Source organism: Falco peregrinus, chromosome 10 (assembly GCF_023634155.1).
Source record: "Falco peregrinus isolate bFalPer1 chromosome 10, bFalPer1.pri, whole genome shotgun sequence".
Lineage (NCBI taxonomy): Eukaryota > Metazoa > Chordata > Aves > Falconiformes > Falconidae > Falco > Falco peregrinus.
In genome coordinates this window covers 32,534,476-32,545,105 of record NC_073730.1, presented here as the reverse complement: position 1 = coordinate 32,545,105, position 10,630 = coordinate 32,534,476, and the positions used below count along the sequence as shown (strand labels likewise).

Sequence of the window (10,630 nt, the reverse complement as noted above, 5' to 3'; positions counted from 1 at the left end):
GTGTCGCCTCGGGGGACTCGGGAAGGTGGGGATCGCGGCCCCACCAGCAGTTTTACCTCAGGAGTCGCGGAGGCGTACGGGCCTGGCCGGCGCCGGGCCGCCTGCCCGCCGCGGAGGCCGGGCCTGGCACAAGTGGACGCGCCCGCACCCTGGCTGCGCTGCTCACGCGTCCCGCCACGGCACCGGGAGCGCTCACCGCGCCGCTGCGGCGACTGGGGGAGCGGGGGAGTGTAGTAGCCGGTATTACCGGTGAAAAGCCCTGCCGTGAAGCCTGGCTTTGCCTTCAGGCGACGGCTCTTAAGTGTGTGTTTGGGGAGCAGCTGGAGGGCCTGTGCGTGTGGGGGGCTGGGAGGCAGCTCCTCAGCCGCGGGGAGACAGCACCTTGGAACCGGCGATTGTACACACCACAGGCCTCTCACAGCCCCTCAGTTTTACCCTCTTTGATCCTCTTGGAGGGCTTGACAAAGTACATAGCATAACATACACGATCCTACATCATCGTTGCACAACCCTTACCGATATTTAAAAGTACAGTCTGTTTTTTCTTAGATTGGTCCGTTTTTCTTCTAGTTGTGTAACTGAGGTGGGGATACAAATTTGAGTAGAAAACTGATTATTGTTAAAACTGACACCACGTACTGAGGTTTTCGTGGCCAGACCTTCCAGATGAGCCGCCAGCAGTGCTGTCCTTGGACTGCAGTCCAAACACAACTGCTACAAAATGAAGTACGGTCAAAAAGTATCTGATTGCTTATAATATAAACATTAAAGTAACCAAAGATGATAGGAAAACAAATTTCTTAATAGATTTCTTTTTTTTAGATGCATGTCATGGTTTAACCCCGGCTGGCAACCAAGCACCACGCAGCCACTTACTCACTCCCCCTCACCCATGGGGGGATGGGGAGGAGAATTGGAAAGGAATGTAAAACTCAAAGGTTGAGATAAGAATAATTTAATAGGTAAAGCAAAAGCCCCACATGCAAACAAAGCAAAGAATTCATTCACCGCTTCCCATGGGCAGGCAGGTGTTCAGCCATCCCCAGGAAAGCCGGGCTCCATCACGCCTAACGGTTACTCACAAGACAAACACTATAATGCCAAATGTCCTCTCCTTCCTCCTCCTTCCCCCAGAGTTTATATACTCAGCGTGATGTCATACGGTATGGAATACCCCTTTGGCTAGTCTGGGCCAGCTGTCCTGGCTGTGTCCCCTCCCAGTTTCCCGTGCCACTCCAGCCTTCTTGCTGGCTGGACCCAAGAAACCAAAAAGTCCTTAATTTAGTATAAACTTTACCCAGCAACAACTAAAACCATCAGTGTGCTATCAACATTGTTCTCACACCAAATCCGAAACACAGCACTGCACCAGCTGCTAAGAAGAAAATTAACTCCATCCCAGCTGAAACCAGGACAATGCGCCGAGTTGTTCCTAAAGTATATAAACACTAGGCAACACACAGTACTGCATACCACCAGCCATGGCTTTTCTTCCTTGGAAGTTCTTCCAGTGCAACCACATATAAAATACTCATTTCCACTATCCCAACGTCTTTTCATTTGACAGCAATGACTCAGACATCCTGGTCCCTCTTAAACCTGCCATAATCTCAGCATTCTGGGCAACTGCCACTTGTGTTACCTAGGGCAGGATGGTATGAAGAGACTGGAAGTTTGTGGGCTAACACAGGTAGACAGAAAAATCATTCTGGTCTGCTGGCCTGTCAAGGTGTTTGGAGCCATAATCCTATTGAAAATGGCGGATTATGTTTATCAAATTTTACATATCTTACCTAAGTTTGTTAGACTCTATCAGTCATATTGCTGCTAAGGAAAATGCTTCCATTTTAGGATATTAGTAAGATCCTAAGGGTTGCCTGGAGATGACAAATCTGTGAAAAAAGCATAGTCCTAAAAATCTTCCAGCTACGAGGTAGGTTAGAAGACGGGAAGAGTTACGCTGCCCGAACCCTACTGTGGCTTTAGCGTGGTATATGACACTGAAAACGCCATGCAAAGTGAATTCCCATCCTAAGCCTGGGGAGAATCACCAGGGCAGGTTCCTATTTCAATTTCTCCTCTCCCAGCCCCTCTCTCCTTTCCTTCTAGTCTTCCCTTCAGGATTTTCCATGCCCGGAATTCGCTAAAGCCCTCTCCCAAACCGTGAGGCCAAGGAACCAAGCCTGTGAGTGTTGCCTCTGTGGGCTCCTACTGCAAGAAAAAAGAAAAAAAAGAGTTTTTAGGTTTTACCTTGCAGGTTATTGATCATTTGGTCCTGGAGCCGGTATGGGTGAGCAGGAGCACACAGCTGCACATTCAAGTGCGTTATTTCAATTAGCTGAGCCCTCTTTGTTGCAAGGTGAAATCATTCACTTCCCGGGAAAGGTTTTTTTATTGAATGCTTTCTAAATACTTGCATTGGTCACGTCGCCCGGCATTGAGTCTCTGTCACTAGTATTTCTGCGGTGACTTTGACCAGATCAATGACTGGAAAAGGCATTAAGGACACATTGATGCCGCGGGGTAGTAGACTAGCAGGGCTTGGGTTTGGTTCTCGGTAGTAAAAAGAAACCGATATTGAGCAGCTAAAGGGCTTCTCGGAGCCCTTGGTCCTCGGGAGGCTTCAGCCGGGCTGCTGCCTCGGCTGCTCCACCCCGGCTCTCAGGGCTGACGGGGGTACGGCAAATATCTCCCGGGTATTCCGTAAATTTGGAGTGAAATGCGGTCAGAATAACGAGAAAGTCTTTCCTAAGGCAGGCGGGAGCCCTGGAAGGGGCTGCGGCTATAAAAAGTTCCTTTCCAACTCCTCTAGGATTTAGTTTCTGAGCGGAGCCGTGGTGCAAGAGCGAGCGGGGAAACAAACTCCGCAGACGTTTGCAGTTGCCGATTCCCAGTCCGACCTTTCCACGGGCTTCCCACGCTATAAAATCGCCCGGAATGTAGGGGCACGTTTGTCAGGCTGGGAGAGGCGGTGGGTGCGGGCAGCCGGGCGGTGAGAGCCCTGCGCTGACGGGCTGCGGTGGCCGCGCTTCTTTGGCATCCTCGTTTCCCTAGCACGAGCAGCGGGGACCGCGGTTGAAGCCACTGCTAGAGCCTGCAGGAATGTTGATTTTTTTTTTTTTCTTAATAATTAGAAAGGCTGGAGGGTTTGGGTTGTTTCCTCCAATTCCCGCCATTCTGTGGGCAGGCAGTGCTGGGGGGGTGGCCGCTGGGGGACTGCGGGACTCCCCCAGCCCGGCCCGGGGACTCCCCGCCGGGAAGGCTCCTACCTCCGCGCCGGGGAGGTGCTCCCGGCCCCCCGCGGAGCAGGGAGAGTTTCAGGAGAGGGAGAGGTTGAGCGGTTTTCCCGTGTCCCGGGTTTTCCCATTTTGCTGAAGCTCAAGGAAACGGGGATTTTCTTGAACCTGGAGTTCAAGGACGCTACCTCTCACATTTTCCTGTCTTAATAAAGTCGCGAAGTGCCTACTTTCTCAGCTTGCTTACCAAATCCTGAATTAATAAAGTTTACTTAGTTATTTAAATAGACTAAATGTCACATTTTAAATGGAAGGGGAAGGTTCTACCTTGCTGACCTATTTTTCATTTCTGATTTAGAAAAAGGCAAGATTAGCATGGATATTGCATTTTCAAGGACCTCGCCACTATTAAATAGACTGTTAAGTGCATTTTATGGCTGAAGAGTCTGTTCCCAGTTCAGTCTGGAAGACGTGCTAAGTTCATCTCTACCTGCTACATTGAACATTCACTGACTAAAATACTTTCTGTGGATGTAATACCTATGCTCTGTATCTTTTAAGTACATAACGCTTAATGTTTTAAGACTAGTAAAACGTAATTCAATAAAAGTCCCTGGAACAGAAGTGGTGTCTCTCAAGAAAACTGTACCGCGGGTGCTAGTGCAGTTGCGCGGGTTCCCGGCGCGGTGAGAGGTGACACCCCGGAGAGGAAGGCTGCGGGGTGACACGGCTGCTCACGGCTCCGAGCGGAAGGTTAAGCCCCGCGGAGGTTTCAGCGGCCGCGTACCGAACGCCGCCGCGGAGGGACGCGCCGTGCCCGAGCGAGCCCCGGCCGCAGCCGCGGACCCGCAGGGCCGGGCGGCGCAACTTCCGCGCGCTCCTCGCGGCGTTGCCGCCGCCGCCGCCTTTTCGCACCGCTTGGCTGCAGATCCCCGGGTGGCGCGGCCGGTGCCCCCCGCCCGGCCCGCGGTGCCCCCACGGGAGCAGGCGGGGACGGGCCCGCAGCGCGCCTCAGACACCAGGGAGCTTCTGAAAACTGCCCGGTGGGCCCCGGAGGCTAAATCCCATCGAATTCCCTCGGGAACTGCCCCCCAGCCCCGCAGCGGGGGGTGGACACTCACCCCCCCCACCGCCCCCGCCCCAAGGAAGTCTCTGTTGTATGTTTCCCGGAGCGGGAGGCCCCCGAGAGCCCCCACGGCACTTCCCCACCCGCAGCGCTCCCCCTCCTTCCTTTGGTTTCTGGCCCAGGGCGGGGGGGGCACACCGGGGCCGGGCGGGAGCGGCCCCGGGCCTCCCCCGTGGGAGCGGCACCGCCGGGGATTTGCGGGGTGGTCACCCGGGCAAACACTTGCCCGTGTCCCTAGGGTTCCTGGTTTCTCCAGTGGATGCTTCCCTCCGGCCACCCCCCCGTGGGACCGAGAAGGAAAGCTCTCCGACGGGCATCTCCCCCCTGCTCCCCCCTGCCCCCGACACCCCCCTCCGGGGACACTCCCGGCAGTGCCCCCTCGGCGGTGACCGGCAAACCGCCTTCAGTTCTGCCGCCCCGCAGCACGGGAGCGGGGGCTCCAATCCCACCCCCACCCCCCCCGCTGCCCCCGGGTCCCGGTTGTGCCCTCGGTGCTGCCAGCTGCGGAGAGGGGGGGGGGGGGGGGGGAGGGAGGGGCACGAACGCTGGGGGCTCCGTCCTGAGGCACAACGCCCACGGGCGATATTTGTTTTTTAAAAACCCACAAAACCGCTTTTCCTGCCTTTTCAAATGCTCGCCGCAGCCTTCCAACACCCATGAGCCTGTAACTTTCAGCCCAGCTCTGTGCCCGGGGGGAAATCAATGATGCTATAAATAGGCGGCGCTGAGAGCTGGAGCGCGGGGACGCAGCACACACCCCCCGGCCGCGCACCTTCCGCGGCCACGCAAGCGAGAGGGTTCCCCGGGAAACCCGCATCAGCTGAGGGAATGGCCCTGACGAGCCCATCGCATCATATTTTTTTTTCCAAGCAACGTGGTGGTTTGGAGGATTAGGGCCAGATCCTGTCGCCAGCCTATTTATTGTGGGAGGGAGCGGCGGGGCCTCAACTGTGATAAATAACGGGGGGGTGGGGGTGTCGGGCCGGGGGTGGGGTGGCTCTGGGTAAACTCTCCGGGTTGCGAGGATGGTCATTTTCCCGGGGCATAGGATCCACTTACTTTCAGTACACCCCAGGGACCGACACGACACGTCTGGCACCAATAGGCATCTGTCACCGACCGTGTCAAGTTTTGCCATACGCGTCGAACAAGTTTGTGGAAGGAAGAAAATACATGAAAGAACAAGAAAAAGCCTTTCTGTGGTGTGGGTGAAGCGGGCGGCCGCGGAAAGGTCGTCGGGAGCTGGTGCCCGGCTGTCCCCGGCCTGCTGCTGCTCCCGGCCCAGCTCCGTGTCCCGCTCCGCTGGGCAGCACCGCGCCGTGGAAGCTGCTCGCCGGCCCGCTGCAAGCGCTCCCCCACCTAGGGACCGACTTCCCGCCCCGTCGCCGCCCCGGGGCCCCCGAGCCTTGCCGGTAGCGTTGCGTGACCCGCCGGGACGCCCCGTCGGGCCGCTCCTTGCAAGAGCGCGCCCGGCCCAGTCCCACCCCGGGCCGCTCCGGGTACCGCAGGTGCTCCCGGTACCCCCTCCCCGGGGGTGCTGCCGGCCCCGGGGCTGCGAGGATGTTCCCGACTCCGGAGGCTGCGGGTGTTCCCGACGCCGGGGGCTGCGGGGTGCTGCCGGCGCCGGGGGGGCGCCCGTTCCCCGAGGTTGCGGCGGTAGCTGCCGCGCCCCCTGCAGGCCCCGAAGCGCCACTGCAGCCCCCGCCGCCGCCGCCGCTACCGGGAACCCTCACCTGCCCGCAGGGCGCCCGCTGCCGCCCCCCGCGCCGAACGGGGGGTGAGCTCGCTGCCGCCGCCGAGGTCCTTGCCGAGCCCCGCGCCCTCCCAGTGCGGCCCGGCCCCGGGAGCCGCCACCCCTTCCCCGGGAGAGGCCTCCCCGGTGCCGCGGGGTCCTGCCGGCCGCTCTCCTCGGCGATCGGGGGGAAAAGCGGCGGGGAGAAGGGCAGGCCGGCGGTAACGGAGGGAGCAGCGCTTCCCGGGGAGGCGGCGGGGAGGAAAGTTGCCGGTTCCGCCGCCGCCGGGGCGCAGATGCCGAGCTCGAGGTATTGCTGCTATGTGGGGAAATATGAGCGAGTAATTTTATAAGTAACAAAGGCCGGGGAATGGAATGAGCCCCTGTTATCCGGTGTCCTCTGGAAGCCCTGGATCAGCAGCTTCTTGAGCCTAAAAGTGAATTCAAGAAGAGGCTCCTTTCCCTTTTCCCAGGGGTATCCGCTAAATATAGAAATAACCTCCGCGCGTGTTGCGCACATCACCTACCATTTGCTGTTTGTGTAGAACCGATTAGCCAGACACAACTGTGAAACAACTTGTTACTTTTATAGCCGCCACGCACACACGGATTTAGCCCCGTCGGGTCCGGCCGGCAGCGCAGCCGCCGCGGTGCCCATGTAGGGCCCTGCCTGCAGCCGAGCCCCGCTCGCTTCAGGTGCCTCTTCTCCCTTTTCGTGTCAGACGATTAGCGAGTCCTTATTTATAAAGTTCAAACTATCTCATCACCGGGCTGCTTGTTTTATTTTAGTCTATGAATGCGGAGGTATAAATATTTACTTAGGAAGAAATAATATTTACTGCTTACCAGGAAAGCAAGGACACCGTTATTTATTTATTTTTTATTTTTTTGTTTGGTGGTGGGTTTTTTGTTTGCTGCTTTTTTGTTGTTTTTTTTTTTTTTTTAATCCCAGCCGATGTGAGAGGTGAAACAAGCGCCTCGTCCTGTACCTCCCGCAGCCAAGCCCGGCGCCCGCCGCATCCCGCCTGCATTTTACGCCACCGATTTTCCTAACAAAGCGAATTATTTGGGCGGAAAAGCAAAATCCACGAAGGTTTCCAAAGGCGACGAAAATTCAACGTTTTGCAAGGGAGAGAATAAAGTGCCGACGGCTGTCAGCGCCCACAGACCGAGTGCCCGAGACCTTGCCAGGCTAAGCCCCCCAAAGCGGCGTCTGAAATACCGTAACGCGCTACACGTTATTATTATTATTATTTTTATCTTGGCGGTCTCTTTATGTTAGCGCCGAAAATGCACGCAAATGTGCATTTTTTTCCGCAGCTGCCCTTAAAACTCAAGTTATTAGAAATGGGCTGGGAAAGGCCGTTCCCTTTCCCTGGGAGCGCAGAGCCGCTGCTTTATCACCGATTATTTTCCTTATCTAAACGAAAGATCCGCGCGGGCACGGCTTGAATTTTTATTCCCCCACCCCTTACAAAATAAATAGTAAACCTTGCTTAGATCGCCCCAACGGGTTTTATTTAAAAACCATTTAATTTATTATTAGCCACGAAAGCCAACCCAAAGCGTACCTATTCCGGCCGGGAAGGGGCAGGATCCCGCAGCGCCGGGATGCGAAGCCGAAGTCAGGCTGAGAAAAAAATTAATATATTTAGGGGAAAATTACGGCACGGCTGAAGGAGCCTGGGATCTGCCGGGGAAGGTTTAATTTCGCAGGAATCGCTGCGGTGTGGTCCCGCCGCGGCGGGCGATCCGGCACCCGGCAGGGCCGGTGGCTCTTGGCTCTGGCAGCGCGGCCGCGGCCGGCGCATCCCGAACGCACGGGGCCGTGGGAAACCCGCACCGCACCGCTCCGCGCCCGGCGCAGCCCCCACCCGCAGGAAGCAGAGGGCCGGCGCTCCGCGGCCACACCGCTCCCGCACTGGGTGCTCCAGCCTCGGCGGCCCCGCAGCTCGCACCGCGGGCGGGCGCTCGGAGAGACGCCTCTCATACAAAGACGGGCAGAGCATTTTAAAAATTTATTTACAAAGTTGTGTACAACACGAAGGGATAACATTTAGAATACATATATTCATTCATATATAAACAGACTTCTATAATAGAATGACAGCGTTTTCCTCCTTTCTTTTTTTTCTCCAAAATTTTTTTTGTTTTTGTTCGTTCGTTTAATATTTAAAATTTCCCCCGCTTATTTTTTTAATACATTTTTTTTTCTCTCGTTTGTTCGTTTATTTCGGATAAAACCGCTCGGAGCGCCGGAACCTTCAAAAAAAGTGAAAGTTCGCAGCTCCTAATCGCGACCGTCATTTCGCCTCTTTAGAAAAATAAAAACCCCGAAAGCAACGTCAGTGATTTTTGATACAAATATGTACAAGCGGCGGCGGCGGGGGCCGCCGCCCGCTGCTCGGAGCCCGGGCGCGCCGGCGGCGGAGCCCCGAGGGGGCGGCCGCCGGCGGCGGGGCTCTGCGGGAACGGGCCGGGGACGAGTGCCCGGGGCTACTGCGCCGGCCACTTGGCCTGCACGGCGGCGGCGGGGGCGGCGGGCTGCAGGAACTGCCCCGCGATGATGTTGGTAGGCACGCTGAGGATGGGGGCGATGGCGGCGGTGGTCCTGGCCAGCGCCAGCGGCTGGTGGGCCATCAGGGCCGACTGCACGGTGACGGGCGGCCGCAGGAAAGTCTGGGCGCTGGCAGCCGAGCTGGCGGCCGGGACGCCGATGATGTTCTCGATGCTGAAGGAGGGGCGGCTGCTGGGCTCCGACTTGACGATGGAGCCGGCGGCGCCCAGGCTGTTGAGCTGCAGCTGGAGGCTGGGGCTGAGCTGGGAGTTGAAGGCTTTGCGGCTGAGCTCGCTGGACGGCAGCAGCGGCACGGCGGGCGGCAGCATGGGCCCCACGGGCGGGATGTAGGGGTACTGCAGCGCGGCGGCGGCGGCCGCCGGGTGGGTGTAGGCGCCGGGGTGCAGCCCGTAGGGGCGGCCGTAGGGGCCGGCGAGGCCGTAGGCGCCGAAGCCCTGCATCATCAGTGCCGTCTGGTCCCGCAGGTGCTCCTGCTGGTGCCGCTTGAAGCGCTTCCTGCGGCGGAGGAAGCTGCCGTTGTCGAACATGTCCTCGGACTGCGGGTCCAGCGTCCAGTAGTTGCCCTTGCCCGGGTTGCCGGGCTCCCGGGGGATCTTGACGAAGCAGTCGTTGAGGGAGAGGTTGTGGCGGATGCTGTTCTGCCAGGCGGGGAACTTCTCCCGGTAGTAGGGGAAGCGGTTGCTGATGAACTCGCAGATGCCGCTGAGCGTCAGCTTCTTCTGCGGGCTCTGCAGGATGGCCATGGTGATCAGGGCGATGTAGGAGTAGGGCGGCTTCACCAGGCTGCTCTTGGGCTTGCTCTGCCCCGCCGCACCGCCGCCGCCGCCGCTGGCCCCCTCCTCGCCGCCCCCCTTGCCGCCCTCGGCCGCGCCGCCGGGGGCCGCCTCGGCCGGGCTGCCGCTGCCGCTGCTGCCGCTCTCCGCGCCGGCGCCCGCCTCCGCGGGCAGCGCCAGCTCCGCCGCCTCGTCCAGCGGCAGGCGCGGCAGGGCGGCGGGGCTGCCGGCCTCGCCGTCGCTGTCCTTGCCCAGCCCGTCGTCGCCCTCGCCCACCACGTCGATATCCACATCCTCGGCCGCCGGGACGGTGGGGCCGGACATGTCGCTGGCGCTGCCGCCGCCCGACAGGGTCATCCCCGCTCGGCGGACGGGGCGCGGCGGCGGGGCCTCCCGCCCGCACCCGGCGGCGCGGCGGGCTCCCCCCGCGCCCCCCTCCCGCCGCTCCTCCGACAAGCCCCTGGGGCTAGACCCGAGCGGCCCGGCTGCGCCCCGCGGCGCCGTCCCCGCGGGGCATGGGGCGGCCGCGCCCGCTCCTCTCCCGTCCGCGGCGTCCCGCGGCGCGGGGCTGCCCTGGCGGCCCGGTCACCTCCGGCTGCGCGCCCCGCTCCCGGGCATCGGGGGTCAGGCGGCGACGCTGGCTCCCGCCCGCCGCGATGGGCGCCCGCGGGCGCCGGGCATGGGGCCGCCGCGGCTCCGCGGCCGCCCGCCGCTCCACCGCTCCGCTCCGCGGCCCCGCCGCGCACCGCTCCGCCGCCCCTGGCGCCGCTTTTTTTTTTTTTTTTTTTCCTCCTCTTTCCCCGATTGTTTTTTTTCCCCCCCTTGGCGGAGGGAGGGGACGGAGCTCCCGGCGGCCGGGCGGGGCGGGGGCAGGAGGCCGGGGCGTCGCGGGGCCTCGCTCGCCACTTTGGAAGCGCGGCGGTCCGGACTGCCTGATAGATTACTTTCCCGTTAAAGATATACTCGGAGGCGGCGCCACGTGACCGCGTGACGTCAGGCGCCCCGCTGTGAAGTCATGCAAAACTCGAGTTGTTTCATGGACTGTCAACAAAGAGCAGCGGCGGCTCCGCTCGGCCCGCCCGTCCCGTCGGGCCGCCCGCCTGCCCGCCCCGCCGGGCCCCCGCCGCCCGCCGGCCCCGCCGCCCCCGGCAGCCATCCCCCGCGGCCCTGCGCCGACGAGTTGCC

The 10,630-nt window shown here is 60.1% G+C and overlaps 1 protein-coding gene across 1 annotated transcript; it reads right to left on the bottom strand.

The window, feature by feature from the left end:
• Positions 1-8,099: 8,099 nt before the first annotated feature.
• On the bottom strand, positions 8,100-9,937 carry FOXD3 (forkhead box D3). The gene has a single exon (XM_055815859.1). The coding sequence runs from the start codon at positions 9,800-9,802 to the stop codon at positions 8,591-8,593; it is 1,212 nt and encodes a 403-aa protein (XP_055671834.1). The 5' UTR covers positions 9,803-9,937; the 3' UTR covers positions 8,100-8,590.
• Between the last annotated feature and the right edge of the window lie 693 nt (positions 9,938-10,630).

Bases quoted from the DNA above. Each gene is read 5' to 3' on its own strand.
- FOXD3 (XM_055815859.1), bottom strand. From the start codon at position 9,802: ATGACCCTGTCGGGCGGCGGCAGCGCCAGCGACATGTCCGGCCCCACC.